The sequence below is a fragment of the Dermacentor andersoni genome, chromosome 9 (genome assembly GCF_023375885.2).
Source record: "Dermacentor andersoni chromosome 9, qqDerAnde1_hic_scaffold, whole genome shotgun sequence".
NCBI classification, from domain to species: Eukaryota; Metazoa; Arthropoda; class Arachnida; order Ixodida; family Ixodidae; genus Dermacentor; species Dermacentor andersoni.
In genome coordinates, this window is record NC_092822.1 from 87,300,345 (window position 1) to 87,317,236 (window position 16,892).

The window sequence follows — 16,892 nt, forward strand, 5'->3', positions numbered from 1 at the left end:
AAAGATTCAGTAATTAAACTTTGAAAAGTTTACCCTAGGGCTCATGTTGCAATTGCAAAATTGAAACCGAACTGCAGTGGAGCAATGTTTGAATAGCGGAAATCGTAACACAAGCGCCACTTTGAAAATAAGTGGTCTTGAAGTTTGGTATGAAGTATTTTGGGGGTTTCAGTTAAATTTACAACATGCTGCGCATGAAAGAGCACGGGATGATTCTAAATGAAAGGTTCACGCATCTTTTGAAGGTTTTCGGAGCGGATGTTCCGAAAGGGGCACTATGGTTCTGCTATTTCTGCTAAGCATGAATTAGTTCCTAACCGCTGTACTTTAATTTCAAAATGCATGTGCCCTAAAGTGCTTAGAACTGCTTAGAACCACGATATGATTATGAGACACTGCATAGTGGGATATTCCAGAAATTTGTACCACCTCGGGTTGTTTAACGTGCACGCAAATCTAATTACACGGGTGTTTTCACATTTCGCCATCGAAATGCGGCCGCCGTGGCCGGGATTCGATGCCGCGACCTCGTGCCTAGCAGCCCAACACCATAGTCACTAAGGAACCGCGACGGGTTGCGCACCGTATGCTCTATGTGCGAGTGAAAGCGTGCGAGGGGAGTCGACGATCGTGGCTCAATCTCGCGCACGCAAGGAAGAAAAGCGGGGAGGCAGCGCGCCGTGTTCCATCGGGTGCGAGGCATTTGGAGGGAGGGAGCAGGGGGCAGCATTGTACACTGAGAGCAACTGTGTGTTGCGCGGCCGCGCGTGGTCACGTGATCAGTACCTCGAAAGCGATCTGCGTTGGGGACAGAGTCTAGGTGTGTCGAGGGCTCAGTCGAGTTCTCGCCGCTCAGTTTGCGCTGTAGCAGTGGACGGCACGAAGGTCACTTCGCTCGCTGCTGCTGCCACGCTCCCTCACGCCAGCTTAATTTTGACAGCGAGTGTCCGCTGTCATCGTGCGAGAAGCTTTCAGGTTTGCCTGTTAACGTTAACACTATGCTTGTTAATTAGTTTAGCGAAGCTTTACCAGGATTACACGGCCAATAAAACTACTATCGTTACTTTGTATGGCTGTCTACTAATTTGCTATCGCAATCGATGCTACGCCTTTCAGGCGAAACTGTGACTTATTTGGCAACGTTGTGATCTACGCTAAACTAGTAATTGTAGGAAGTTTCCTCAGTTGCGTATTACCCATTCCTCTACGTCAATAATCTTCCATCAGTGTTTTACTTGTCTCCACAGCCCCAGTTTCATTTATGTTTTCTGTACTGTGCCCAAAAACCTAAAGCCTCTATCTTCAGCCGCAGTGTCACCGGCTGCTGTTCCTCCGTCGCCTGGCTACGTGGGCGCGGAATGCAACGTGACCTCACCATGCTTGGGCAAAGCACAGTGCGAGGACGGCATTTGTCTCTGCGAGAAACCTAAGTACCGCGTTTCGTCCGGTGTGTGCGTCTCTCGTGGCCCCCGCAAGGTCTCTGGCAAGAAGAGGAAGCGTGTGAGACGCATGCGGTCGCGCTCGCACGGCTCGCACCGACGTGGCGTCCGCCATCGGTGAGCAGAGTCAGCCTGAAGAGAAACGCTTTCGGAATACGCTGGCCAGTGTCCTGACACATACCCGACAGTACTTAGTAGCTTTCTGTTCGAGGATATTCTCATACTGTCTTCTTCGGATTTTAGAAATTATCACGCGTAAGCGCAGAGTCTGCGATATCGGCGAGATTAAGTTTGAAGCCTCGAGGAACGCGAGGGCCGTAGAAGGAAAGTGCCTGCTTTCCGTTTGTGCTTCGATGCCGCGATTCTCTCTGTTTATACGGCAGAAAATAGCGCCTCTTCCTCTTCACAATCACACTCTCTCTCTGTGTATGTTCGCGGGATTCACACGCTTGCGCCTAACCTGCGTTTACGAAGTGAAACGTCACTGCAACCTTTCATAGGGTCGTTTCTTTTACACAAATTACAGTGAAAGCTTGATCCAGCGAAACCCGATTTTACGAAGTTCCCAATCTAATGAAGAAATTTCAATTTCCCGCCAACAGCCATAAGGGTCAATGTTGCCAACCCGAATTAGCGAAACTGCCCTGCATTACACCCAATTTAACGAAGCTTTTGCAGAAATATATCGGTAAAAGAAAGCTGTCATTTCTTTCTAATCTTGACGCAGGTGGGTTTTTCTTTGAGCGCACTCTCTAACGCCATCGCGTTAAAAGATAGAAGCACCCTAGTCACGGCCCTAGCTTCATTGTGACGAGGCTCCACGCCGCGCCTATGCACGGACAATGGACTCGGTAGGTGCTAGCGTTCTTCCGTACCGGATGGCGCTAGGGTCGGTGGTATTTGGCTCCCCTCGCGGACATTTTGCAGGCGCAGGCGTGGGTTAGCGGCGAATAAGATGCCGCGGTACTTTTCGGGTGACGCTACGTTACAATTTTAGATTTCGAAGGACCAAAACTCTTACTCGATTTTCCGAACTTGCCGATTTAACGAAATAATTCGAGCATAGTCATCACTTCGTTAAATCGAGTTCCAACTGTACCTCTTCTCAGACCCCATATTTAATATCTCACGTGAGAACACTAGGCGAGCCAGTTGCGGAAACTGAAATCGCGTATACGGTGAATGAATACTGGGACATCTTTGTCGCGATAAGTTGGGAACAATAATTGCTTTGTTTAGCGCAAGACAACGGACACAAGAAAGATGACAGGACAGGACAATTTAGGCACCTTGTCCTGTCGTCTTTCTAGTGTCCGTTGTTTTGCGCTAAACAAAGTAATTATGGATTCGCCCCAACTAGCCCGCCAACGCATTGAGCTGAACTTGGGAACACTACGCGTGCGAAAAGAAAGGCTCTAGAAGTTTTGATGTTGCATGTAAACGCTTCTACTAGTCCAATCAGATGCCACGACTCTTCCTCAGCAAGTCAATGCTTGTTAATTTAGGCGATTTGCTCGATCTTTAAGCAGATATAAGCGTCGTTGTGGTATATATGGCTTCCTGTATTCGACGAGATGCTAGCCACATAGTCTGTTGCTGAAAGCATATTTTACGTATTTCATCAATTTCATAAATGACGCTTACTCGATTGACTAGTTCATTGATTCATCGGTAAATGGACGGAATAAACGATTGATTGATGGTAGCCCTCTGTGTTCACAGAAAGGAAATCAAACCCCACGGTTTTTTACGGATGAAATGCTTTAAGCCCCGTTGTCGGCATCCTTCGTGTGTCCTTGAGACAGAAGCCCGAGCCGTTATTCGCGCACTTAAACAAGAACACAAGAGCAAGTTGCGTGAGCAAAACGAGAGCATCCGGGCAACCAGTTAAAATTTAAGAAAGAGCGGTCTCTGGCCCCCAACAGGACTACATTACATACGCTAGTTACTGCCCAGATAAGTTTAAAATATATTGCTCGTGAGTACTTCCAAATGCTTGTTCACAGTATCACTGAAGCTAAGCTGTAACTTCCAGTACGCTGAAATTTTATTTGTCATTTACAATAGCGGCGTTTAAAAGGCAGATGCAGGGCACCGTATACACTTCATTGTAATCTTTTGGCACTGAGACAGTTTTGCCTGCGCTCTTTTGAAGGCCAGCGGTCCGTGAGTTCCGGGGCAAGCGTATTGCGCCGCCTCGAGAGATGGTGGCACGCCTAGGGGCGAACTCCTTCCGGCGATTTTATTCTTTTAATTGGGCAATGCCCTCCTCTCCCTGACGTCTTTCTCTGCTTGTCGTGCCGCCTTCAGACGGTTTTCTTCTTCGAGCTGGGCAGCGTTAATAGGGATCAGTGCATAGCATGGCGTGGCGTGGTGCGGTATGGTGTGGTCGGGTGTGCCGCAGCGAACATGCACTAGTTCTACTAGCCACGACATACTAGCCACGATGGGTAGCTACACCCATCGTGGCTAGTATCATCTCCAACCAGTCTGCTTTGCCGGTTGCCATTTCATGCTTACATCTATACTCTCGCTTACGGTAGAGCCAGAAATTTTTTTCACTGAATTTGAGCTTCGCGTGCCCGAAGGACAACAATTCTCACTGCCTCCTACGGGCCTGAAGTTCCCGTTAGCAAGAGAAATAGGGGCGGTGATCAAGCCCATAATGGCCTGCGGCGTCCTCTGTCGAGTACTCGGTTCCTAAGATGTACGCAGGTGCCTCAGTAAGCGAACTGGCGGATGCTACGCTCGCACTCACTCCGACTTCGAAGGTGTTCGCTAATGTTGTGCGTAATGGCTCTCATGTGAAAAAACCCGAATAGGGCTTATTTTCTGCTTCTTTAGTGTAGGAGAGTGCACCCGTCAGCTATTTATGGCGAGAAAAAAGCGCGAGCAGCCAAATAATGTTTCGGGGAGAGGACACAGAGGTGACTACCAAATGGCGATTTATAATTGATGATGAAGTGCTTTTTTTGTTGCGCAAGCGGCAGATAAGGGTAGAAAAGGCGTCAAGCAAGGCTTCATTATTCGACATTGTATTTGGATATATTATTGCACTTTATATGAAGAAAAAAACAGCCAGGGAATTAAAGGAAAAAATTTCATTCCCATGAGCGTCCATGCCCCCGCTTTCAACCTTACAAATGTGAATTCCTTTTCGAGAATAAGAAGTACTGACACGCCTCCGCGTACACACTTAATGTGGCTAATTGCGAACGCCTCTCGAATCTCCCTTGATTGATGTTCTTGACGACTAGCAAAAGTACTCGAGAGGTTAAGAAAAGGGCAGTTATCCTTACGTGGTGCCATGCACTGCCACATTTATGTCTGTTCTAGATTTCTGCAAGACGGCGTACTCATGCAGGTGACCGTTTATGTAATGTCCTCATTGGTCAACGTATGACCGACGGCGGTATAAAGGCCCTTCATGCGTCCTACCGATTTTGCATTCTGAGAAGCATCGCCGCTGCTTTTCGTAGCAGGTGTCGCTTTGCACCGCCCCTCTACTGTGGCGCCGACGAAGGGGTAGTTAAACGCAGTAATTGTTGCATGTACGTACATGTCTAGGAAAAGCAATCTTCGCGAATTACTAGGCGCTTCCGGCGACTACCATCATAATTGCGCTTACTCCTTTCGATGTCTTCCGCACGGAAACTCAAGAACTTTTGTTGGCTTGTTTTTCTTTCTTAAACATGTGAGACAGTGCACTGTGACGGGAGAGTCCCCGAGTCTTTATTTCCCAAAGAATGCTGACAGTAATATAAATTACTTTCAGTTTGTTTTGCAGAGAAACTCGGCTACCGTTATGTTCCTATTTGCAGGATCTTTTTTTGGAACACGTGGTCTTTCCTCCGAAAGTAAATGTTTCCGTCACGCTATCAAGGAAGAAATGAAAGTTTCTTATCTCTGTGTCAAATTAATAATCGTAGCGCACTTCAAATGCAAATACACATTGATTTGCAGAGTTGACTTAATGTTTCCGGCCCGCTGCTACAGGAGAAAGGCTACTAACCTTTTTTTTTAGCTTGTAATGTATGATAAATGTAATTAATTATTTGAATTTGTTCTGAATTGTAACGGAATTAACGTACATTGTCGCAGTGCGAAAGTAATGACTAAATACCCAGGTTAGGCTGCAGGGCTTGCGGATTATGAGGGCTCCGATACAATTTATATTCTAAGAGCAATAGATGCTGCCTAAATAACTGTTAAAACTATCCATCCGGGAACCTATACACTACGTACGTTTCTCTCTTCAATATACTACGTATACGAGGAACTGCTCCAGAAATTAGACACGCAGTGCGTTGATATCGAACTGAGGACACGCATACTTACAGGCACATGTTGAACACGATGAAAAACTGAAAATACTACAAAAATTTGAACGCTTGCGCATGAAAAAGTAACGTCTTTTGTCTAGCGGGGAAATAGTGCAGACGTGGAAAGAAATTGCTTTTCTGGGCTAGCGTTAGCATCGTTCCTGGAATGCGATCACAAAAACATTTCCAATGCAATTACAAAGATAAACAAACGTCGGACGACAAACGATATGCCCTGGACCTGTGCGTGTTGCCCGTTAGGTGTTATCCTCGAGTAATTTGTATGGCTGACGACGGGCTGCCGTTTTATTAGCACATCGGGATCTTGGTTGGCTTGTTTCTCTGTAGCCGCTTGTAAGCCGCACCTTGTTACTGCCCAAAATTTGAAAACTCGTGGTTGTATAGATGCCCGGCCTCGTGTTTTTTGGCCGTACGGTAAAATACGAAATGTGTGAATTCTAACATAATATTGAATACATGAGAAAGCGAGTAAATATATAATTTGGAATGCGTTTTTTTTTATTTTACTTTCAGGCACGTCGTTAGACATGGCGGCCGCAATACGAAGAAACGACACGTTCGCGCAAGCACCCACCAGTCAACGCCATGGATCGTGTCAACGAAACCGACGTAGTTTGTTTTTTTCTTGATTTCAAGAAAGAACATTGCTCCATTGGAGGATGCACCCAAGATTTTTCTACAATCACGGTTTTTGATGACGCGCTGCTGAGCACACCATTAGTGACTCCTAATGAAATTTGAATATAATTATTCCGCTCATATGTGTTGAAATCTTTCAGAAGGAAGGGTGAAGCAGGCAATGTTTACCTTCCCGTCATTGCATGCTTTGGGCTAAGGGTCACGGAGAGCCCAAAAGACATCTGCATAGGCAACTTGGCGCTTAGGCTTGTTGTATACGTTCTTGTTTCGGCGCGTGGTTTAGAACTTTATAAAAAAGAACAGAGGAGAAGCAGTGAAGTGTCGCCCGCATCACTGTCGCTTCGTCGTCCTTGATGCCTCGCTATCATTTTTCACGTTCTAAACCACGCGCCGAAACAAGAATGTAGAGCAAGTCACGGAGAGTGCCGCGCCCTGTCGCGCACGTAAAACAACGAAAATCATGACCGTTAGGAACAAACCTCAGTATGAAACGCCCAACTTTGTAGTGCAAAGAAAAAAATATGCGCTGGTGCCAATGCGCATTCCTACGACAAGTCTGGTCACGAACGCTGTTTTAATCGGAACCTTTGACAAAGGCCGCGTTTGGCAGTTGCAAATTTTTTGTCCCTGTCTTCTTATTGACGATATACAATATTCATCCTAATTTTCTGTCCCACTGTATCACTATTGGAGGACTTAGAGCCGCCTGGTTTTTTCTCCTATCGGTAATGGCTCGATGCAGCAAGATGTGTACTGTGTGTGTCGCATACTGGATGGGGGCCTTTCAAATATGCTGCCAAGGATGCAAATGTTCTGACAGACAGTCGCCTGTGTTGAACATTTAGTTATACACGATTGTTAAACTGAGAAATCCAGCAGTTGAATTTGCAACATTGTTGATGTTAATCCAAAGGATGTGCGCGCAAGCGAAACGTGTGAGAACTACGTGGTACAAAGTTTACTTCATAGAACTGAAAGGATAATCTGATACATATATTATGCAGGCTAAGAGCTTGGAATGAATTTTTATTGCATTGGATTTCTCTCGCGCACCTTAGTTTTACACCAGTAAAATCCCTACTTTTTGTAAATAAATGCTTGTGAGACAATTTCGCCTTTGCATTGTGTTGCAACTCCTTTAATATATCTTTCCGTTTAGGGCACGGAGGCATTTTGATGAAAATTAACTCGGTCTTATAAGTACGAAAATGGCTATCCTGCAAGAATTTTACACTGGTGTGGCAGAAGATTCTAGCGAGGCTTTGGTACACGTTTCAGTGTACGAAGCTTCCAAGCAAACTGCTGACATAGAATTCACCAAAAGCGAAAACTTTAAACAAGGGTGTCCCAAAGCCTTTAGTCTCGTGGTTTTTCTTTTAATGCAAAGTATTTCATTTTACCTTGTAACAGGCACCTGCTCGTCCGAAGGTATGTAGGAAGGTTCTCTCTCGTCTCGTTTCGATAACTTTTCAAAAAAAAAAAAATTAACCGATGGTGAGATCGAATCCCGATGTCCAATGCAAAGGTCAGATGCTCAAACGATCAATCTTCTTGATAGCACCTATTTTTTATTTTTACGAAATGGAAAACACACGTGGACGTCAGTAAAACATTACAGGAACAGGCGCCTAATATTGGGGCAGACAAACATGCATCCCATGAAAACATCCACACTGGTGGCTACTCTGGAGCCGCTTGCACTCTACGTGAATACGCCTGATCAATTACGTAGTACACGTACTTATGGACAGCATTAAAGGGAAGCTGAAGAGTCTGTCGAATTCAATAAGACGCTCATATACGGATGCGGGAACCTTATAAACCATGTAGGTAAAATTTGGGGTTCTTTTTTTTCAATTAGGAGCGACGTAATCGTCGGTTGAAATTGCGCTGTAGCTCCGCCCCCCGTCGAATGCCGCGCGCTGCTGCTGACGCTGACGATGCGAGTGGAGACCGGAAACCGCGGTGTTGTGACGTCAACTCTAGTGTTTCGTTCCTTCGCAGCGTCCGCGACCGTGCCTGACCGCGCTTGTTTCTGCGTGCGTGCCATCGTAATCTGCTTCGATCGACCCTGCATTCCTTTGTTGGTGCGTCTGCGTGTATGTAGAGTGGTAGTCAACGTGCGTGGTAGTCAACGTGAGTGGTAATCAACGTGAGTGGTAGACAACGTGGTAGTCAGTCAACAGATGGTCACTACACGTACTGCATGAACCGGGAAGCTTTTCGCGCGTTTAAGCCGTCTTTGTAGATTGCCGGCAGCTTTGGACAGCGCACAAATGCCGACGATCGCATCCCCGCTTACGTTCCACGAGGAGGCATGCAGGAACACAACACTACAGTTGTTTGACCGGAAACGAGCTCACTAGATCGGCGAAAGATCGGCGAGATCACTAGATCGCTTTGCAAAAAATATACTCACCAAAGAGCATTTCCAACACGAGGAGATCCCAAGACTTTGCTTTCGTTCGCGTCGAAAGCATTGCTCGCACCAGCATCGTTTGCTTCTTCGAGAGGCCGGCTGTTCGCAATCGGCTCGTACGTGTAGGGAGTTACGCCGAACTCCTCAGAAAAACGCAGTCTCTCTAAATTTTCCATTACCGTCTCAGAAAAACAGCACCAAAATACCTGGCACCGCGCTTCATGTGTAGCGGCAGCGGTCGGTTACTAGTGTTGACGTCACGAGGCGCCCGACCAATCACAGGCGGAAACGAGACGCGCGAGCTGGGCGTGTCCGCTGCTGCACTTTTCGTCGAAATAAAATATATTTGCACTTTCTTTCGCTCAATTTCGATACGATATTCGAATTCGGAGGGTTGAATACCATTATGTACAGATGTTCACTCATTTTTTCTGGAAAACCTTTCAGCTTCCCTTTCAGGGAATGTCGCTGGAGCCACGGCTGACCCAACGACAGACCGACCCACTCACCCACCGACACTACTGACCTGACCGACCTGACCGACCCGACTGATTGCATCTGTTCTGTAACTATCTCCATATTTTACTCTTAATTTCGACTAGAATATTGGCTATCTGCTTTGCTCTCTGATCCACACCACTTTCTCCCTATCTCTCAACGTTATGCCTAACATTTCTCGTTTCATCACTCTTTCCGCAGTCTCTAATTTGTTCTCGGGCTTCTTTTTTAACCTCGAACTTTCCGTGACATATGTTAGCACCGGTAGGATGCAATGATTGTACATTTCTCTTCGAGGGCAGTGGTAAGCCCCCAGTCGAATTTGGTAACGCCTGCCGCGCGCACTCCAACCCCAATTTTATTGTTCTGTAAATTTCGTTTTCATGACGAGGGTGCTCTGTGAGTAATTGAGCTAGATAAACGTACTCCTGCACATACTCTAGAGGCTGACTGGCGCTCATAAATTCTTTTTCCCTTCCAAGCTTTTACACACCATCTTTGTCTCCTGCATATTGTTCTTCGACCGTACTCTGACTTTCTAGGTCAAGCTTCTAAACCATTTGTCACAATTTATCCCTAGTATAGCTGACCAGGACAACGTCATCTGGAAACTGAAGGTTATTGATATATTCGCCGTGATCCACACTCCTAAGGCTTCCCAGTCTAATAGCTTCAATCCTTCTAAGCATGCAGCGAATTGGAGAGATTGTGTATCCTTTACTGACTCCTTTCTTGATAGGTAAATTTCTACTTTTCCTGTGGAGAAGCAAGGTAGCATTGGAATATTTGTAAATACTTCACAAGATATTCACGTATGTCTTGTGTACTTCTTGCTTACGGAATGGCTCCATACTTGCTGGTATCTATACTGAATGAAATGCCTTTTCACAATTTATGAAAGTGATATAGCGAGGGTGAATGTATTCCGCCATTTCTCAAATACCTGATTTATGATATGAGCGGGATCTGCATTAGAATATACCCACCTCAAGCCAGCCTTGGGAAAGGGTATTTTGTAACTGTGTATCTGGTGGACATGTCTATTTCTTCTGCTGTTGAAGTGCTGATTTGTTGGTGGTGCTTGTGTCCTTCTGGAGCATACCTGCAAAATACTTTGCTTAACATCAGTTCGCACAGTGCGTGGGATATACGTAACGTTTTCTACTATTTCCACTTTGATATTAGCCAAGCAGGGAAGTAATCTCATTTCCTTCTTGTTCACCGGCTACCTAACAGAACGTATGTGCAGACAATAGTACGTCCATTTATTTTCTGCGCTTTCATTTTATCGGTTTTCTCCTGATAGTTACTAACAACATAAATTGAAGAACGCATTCCATATATGACTCAATATTCTAAGCCCAGATTTATGAAATATTCATATGAATAAGCGTTCGTTACTAAATGCTTCGCGAATATGTATAAGAAAGCCTGACTTTCGAGATGCCACGCATCAATGTAATCTCAAGACGTGCGACAAAATACAGCACCACGTTCCATCACGTAAAGAGGTGCCGTGCTTGTAGTGCAAACGGACATTTGTCATGCATAGCTACAATGCCGCCAATGATGTCGAAATTGTCAGCCCAACTTCTAGCCTATCGTCTGTGATTTCGGAGGCTGTGTGAAGCGAGCGTTCAAGTCCAGCGGTTACGGAAAGGTGGCGATACTCTGCAGAAACCGCGCTGTTCTCGCGCGAAATACAAATTGCCTATAGATGCGTTGGCAGGCATTTCTTTTCAAAGTGCCAGCTTGTGCACATGCGCAATGGAACCTTGTGCTTTTGTTACATAAATAGAAGAGCAAGAATAGATGCTAAAATGGTTAAGGTTGACAATATCCGTAACATTGCTATGAGGGTTCCTTTCGTATATGGCTAACTTGAATGAATGGAAATGGAAGGTCACTCTCCTATTCTGTTGAAACTAACTCGCCGAGCATGACAAGGTCGCCTTTGACAAAGATAGGTCCTCCTATCGAAACGTTCGGCAGGCTCTCTAAGGCAGTTTATCCCTCCTTAAAAAAGTTTACACCACGGTACTGCACACGCCAGCCCCCATCTCGACCATCTCGATTTTCTAAACCTACAAGTTTTTGTCCGGTATTCAATGATAGCGGTGAGCTGCTGGTCATCACTTGGTAACGCCTACCCTAGGCGCACCTGCCCAATATTATTTTTATGTGGATGTGTTTCTCATAGTACGGATTGCCAGTAAGTATTAACCTAGAAAACGCACTCTTGCGCAGATTCCAGAGGCTGACTGCCCATCACGAATTCTCGTTTCCTTGAGAGGCCATAACCTTAGTCTTCTGCAATCCTACAATCACCTTGTGAGATAAAGGCACTCAATCATTATTCAGTCATTATTTTTACGTAATCTCGCTCATTGCTCAACAGGCCAATGTCATCTGCAAAACGCAGGTTATTCAAACGTTCGCTGTTGATACTCATCCCAGTACACCTTAATCTAACAGATCAAATGCTTGCAAGCAGGCAGTGATTAGTAGTGAATAGATTGTGTTCCCATTCCTGAGCTCATTGTTAATCGGTATGTTCCCGCCTTTCCCATGAAGAAGTATGACCGCTATGTAATCTTTATAAATATTTCCCAAGGCATTTAAGTGCCCTTCCGGGTCACCTTGACTGTGCTATGGCTCCACTACTGCGGATATCTCTATTTATTGACGTACGGAGCACTTAAAGAAAATATGATGTTAAGCTATATCAGCATACTACAGTCCCAGAATGTCAATTAGATTGGCCTCACCGTGGTCAGATGCGCAGTAAACCAGACAAGAAGCGATGACAAAAGACTGGTGGGGACCATCTCTCCGAACTTCAGGCACGAGCGCCTCTTGGCGACATACCATTAGGCAATGTCTGCTCGACGCATGTCAATTTTTTTTAAGTATTACATTGCATCAGGAAGCAAGCATGTACTGAACTTGTGTTTTTAGGGAAGTTTTCGCATAAAATACGGCAGATGTTAGAAGTGCCATGAAATGTTGATCTGGCCATAACAGTACTCCTTTCTTCTTTCCCGTTCCCTTGCTCTGTTAACCATGAACTTTGAATTCATCAAGAAATATATGATGTTCAAATAATAATCTATCGACACAAACTATTTCATTGTTTCTCTTTTGTGTCCGTTGAACCATTTCACTGGCAGGCCAAAAATATCGTTGGCCTAACACAACATCTTCAAAAGCAGATAAAATTAAATATTAGGCTTATTATTAATATAAACATTAGTTTAAATATTGGCCTTATATGTTGACTTTTTGTCACGCATGCATTTATTCTGAGGAGGAGGAGGAATAAACTTTTATTGTAGAACCAGCACTTTATGATGGCCGGGCCCAAGCCTCCCACGAAGGGACGTCGAGGGCTTGCCTCGCCGCCGCCTCGCGGGCGTGCTGGGTCGTCCAGCTTTGGTCGTCGAGGGCGGAGCTCCGCAGAGCCTCATGCAACCTCGACGAGAGGGTCGTGAGGTTAGTCTGGGTGTACTGTGCTGGGCACTCCCATAGAATATGCGGAAGTGTAGCCGGGTGAATTCCACAGCGCCGGCAGTGGGGGGTAGTGTAGACGTCCGGAAATATAAGGTTGAGGCGGGCGGGAGAAGGGTACGTGTTTGTTTGTAGTAGACGCAGGGTGGTAGCCTGCGCCCGGCTGAACTTTGGGTGAGGCGGGGGGAAGATTCGGCGACTGAGGTAAAATGCCTTAACGAGATCGATATAAGTTGTCAGACTGTCCCTGGTGCCCAACTCATCTCCAGTGACTCCGGCGTGGTTGACTAGGCCTCGCGCAATGGAGTGGGTGACCTCGTTGAGATTGGGGAGGTGTGGGTGGACAGGGCCGGCATGGGCCGGGATCCATGTTAGGGAGATTATGCTGTCTTTAGAGTGTGGTGCCTGGCCGAGGATGCGAAGAGCTTGGGGAGAAATACGGCCTTTGCTGAAGTTAGTAACGGCTGAGCGAGAGTCACACACTATGGTGTGACAGGTGGGATCTAAAGTGGCCAGGGCGATGGCCACTTCTTCAGCCGTCTCCGCAGTGGGGGTAGTGACGCTGCAGGCGTGGTGTAGTACTCCATCGCGTGTGGTGACGGCCACAAATCGTGTGCCATGGGAGTATTGGGCTGCATCAACAAATGTGACGCCAGTTCAACCATCTTTTCCTGCTTTTTCCCCCATCCGAGTGTCACATAAAAACATTGTCGCTTCCCAAGTCACGCAAAACAGCACCTCAAACCACGTGAGGAGTTTCAGTGCTCTTGCTTTGCCGTGAATACTTTTGTTACACCTGCAGCTCAGTCGGCCGCGTACAGTGCCAAACAGAACAGAAAGCTAAACAGAGTTGTTTCGATCCTTTTGCAGGAGCAAGATGAGAACATGTAAAACGCCAGTAGTTTCCATCGGATATAGGGAACCTTTTCTTGCACAAAAGAAACAACATATAACGAATGTTACAACAGGGCTAATGCTATTTGAAGGTGCTTGAGTTCAACGTTTCTCTTTTGACGTGCCCAAGCACAGGGTCCACTGTGCCTCTTGAACCACTTGCGTACCTGGTTCGGAAAGGTATCGGCAATACGTTAGTGGTTCGTTTTCTGCTCCAAGATGGCGGTAAAATAATGTTTCGGTTCAAATACGATTCAGGTGAAAATAACGGTTGAGCTCCAGTTTTCGGTTTTGTTCCAGTTCAGTTCGACGCCCTGGTTCTGTGATTTGTTATCGAACATCGCAGTTCCCAACGAGTTGAAACACACTAATTTTCATGTAGCTACGCCTGCAAGCTGCATTACACCTACGTGTGCCTCGCTCGTGGAGGTTGAGTGACCAGTGAGGGTCTAACAGATTAAGACTCGGCAAAGACACAGGCCTACGTCACAGGCATTGCCCTTATAAAGGATCTTCTTTTGTGTACAGCCTGCAACCAAGCCTTCTACCGACGCGCCCATGGAAGTTCAGTTATTTCAAGGGACTTAAAATGAGACACTGTTACATGCTTTTTTGCCTAAGGGTCTGAACTAACACGCCTATCTAGAACACGCCTAGCTTTAGGACGCCTATTAGGTTGCCGGGTTTTGCGCGAGTTTGTAGTTTACTGTACAGTTGATGGAGTTTAATTCATTATGATCACGTGGCACAGCACCCAAAATTCAACTGCCGAGGTTGTGTTTCTTCTAGTTTGGTTGCAAAATCACATAAACCTACACCGATGGCCTATATAATATCCTTCTCCGCGCACCCATAGCGGGCAGAGCAAACTTACGCCACACAAAAAATAATTATTTCTTAGATTTTTAAATAAAAATGTTTCTTTGTTCATCACGTACGTAAATGGTCTAAGTTGAACGAGATCGTTTCCCTCTCCCTTTATTGCACTGTCAGGATCACAGCAAAAATTTTACGTCCCACGTCACGCCAAGCAGAATCGGAAAGAAGGTTAGCAGTTTCAAATCTACATATTTCTAGTGAATATAGTTAGATGACAGCGGTAGGTCAATCGAAAGCGTAGATCATTAAAACAGCAATGAAACTTGAATAGAATAGACTGACATAACGAACAGTTTTACACCACCTCTGCGGCATCCCTGCGCAATACATTCTTGTCCTAGTAGACTCCGTCGCCACCATTCCTTGCTTTGGGGCCTTCGTATGGATATTTCAGCTAGAAATCAAGCATTTTTTTTATCGAGTGAAACCACCTTCATTCATTCTCGACCATGTGTGGGTTTATTTGCTAAGGGCTAGCATACTTTAAATGGTTATGCTATATGCATGGTATGCTTGAGATTTTGTTGCAACTTTCTCAACTTTTTCTCATTGAACAATTATTTGCGCGTGCCCTAGTAATTCCATCTTTCATTATCCATCCTATAGTGTTTCCTTAATATATTGAGAATTCCTGTAGATATAGGCTTTTATATACGTCTGTCTTTGGGCTCAGGTCTAGGAACATCCAAGCCAATAAACTGAAAGCGCGATGACTGCCTACAGTATAACTGCCATATTGAACCAATAATGTTTTTTGTATATGCGATTACTTATACCTGTACCCACCCCTCCTGTAATGCCCCCCTATTGGTGGTCCTTAAGGTAATAAAGTGATGTGTGGTGATACAGTAATGCCTTAGCAGTGAATCAATATAACGACATAACGTATTACCACGATCGAATCAAGATATGTATGAGGCGTGAACTGCAGCGGCACTCCATTTTCGTGCTTCCTTAAGAACTCTCGGTGCCATCTAGGGGTGCCGCCACGAATCCTGCGCGTGGCCCCCGAAGTGCATGGCGCGCTGGTGTGCCCGAACGCTGAGGCTTGTTCCCTGGCTTGCCGCACATTCAGTGGCTCATATTCAGAGACCCAAGTTAGCGAGCTGTTCATTGAAGAGCGGCACATACCCACTGACTTCATGGTGCCACTCGCTGAAGCGCTGGCGCGAAAGACATCCTTTGAAAAGCGGCATATGGTGGCTCCATTTGTGGCGCAGTCTGCTAAAGCGTCATGTTGCTTTCCTTTGGGGAACCGTTGTGACGCGGCTTGGATTCCGCCCAGCATCGTAGAAATTGAATGTTTTTTGTCCTTGTGGAGCGGCACATTTCCAGTGGTACATACCTTGTCACCAAAGTTGCAGTCAAAGACGTTCATTGAAGAGCAGCACTCACCTGCTGGTGTATACACACTGATCGAAGTTCACATCAAAGAGGATCATTGACGACTCGCACAGACGCAGTGGCATATACTCAGTGCTCCAAGTCGGCGTCAAAGCGTTTCCGTGCCCAGTGGCACCTACGCAGTCCCGCATCTACGGTCACCGATGTCGGTGTGAAGAGTTTCGTTGAAGAGCGGCACATATGTACACATAGCCACATACTACGTGACGCAAATTTGCCCGACAGATGGCTTCCAACTCTATTCCCTCAGCACGGGAGCTTGATGTGCTCTCCATTCGACCATGCACTACCCAGTGACCCAGCTACACGAGAAATTGGTTGGAGACATGCGCACTTAGACAGTTAGCGTCTGGGAGTTGCATGAAGTGCCTCAAGAATGCGAACGCCTTAAATTACAGGCAGAACTCCTCTACGATGACTATTCAAGTATGAGAACAGCCGGAAAACCTCATGTGTGAAGCCTGTAGTGCAGCCTGGTTCCTCTCTTTCGCTCCCCTCTCGACAGGCTGCGTTTTCAGGCAGTGCCGCCGTGAAGTCCGCCCATACCTAGGGGCACGTACACAGGGACCCAAGTTGACGTGAAAGAGGAGTGGCACACTGAAGAGTGACACATACTAAGTGGCATATGCTTAATGGCCGCATGGACACATACGCAGTGAGACATACCCAAGTTAGAGTCAAAGAGATTCATTGAATAACGGCACATATCCAGTGATACATACCCATGCGAAAGGCCCGTATGTTTAGACTGCACTACATTCGTAATCGGCACACATTTTCCGACTTCTCTATCTTCGGGATAGGCACGCATATTTGTCGAGATAGTTAGATAGCCAAAAAGAAAAATTAGGCGGGTAGTAGACGAATAGC

The 16,892-nt window shown here is 46.0% G+C and overlaps 1 protein-coding gene across 2 annotated transcripts in view; it reads left to right on the top strand.

Annotated features, from left to right (window-relative positions):
* The window catches only part of LOC129384131 (uncharacterized), a 31,006-nt gene extending 24,471 nt beyond the window's left edge, over window positions 1-6,535 (top strand). For both annotated transcript variants that reach the window (XM_055069287.2, XM_055069288.2), the window contains 2 exons: window positions 1,307-1,556; window positions 6,296-6,535. In XM_055069287.2, coding sequence (XP_054925262.1) covers window positions 1,307-1,556; window positions 6,296-6,395 — 350 coding nt within the window. In that variant the 3' untranslated portion in view covers window positions 6,396-6,535. The remainder of the gene's footprint in view (window positions 1-1,306; window positions 1,557-6,295) is intronic.
* Window positions 6,536-16,892: the final 10,357 nt, after the last annotated feature.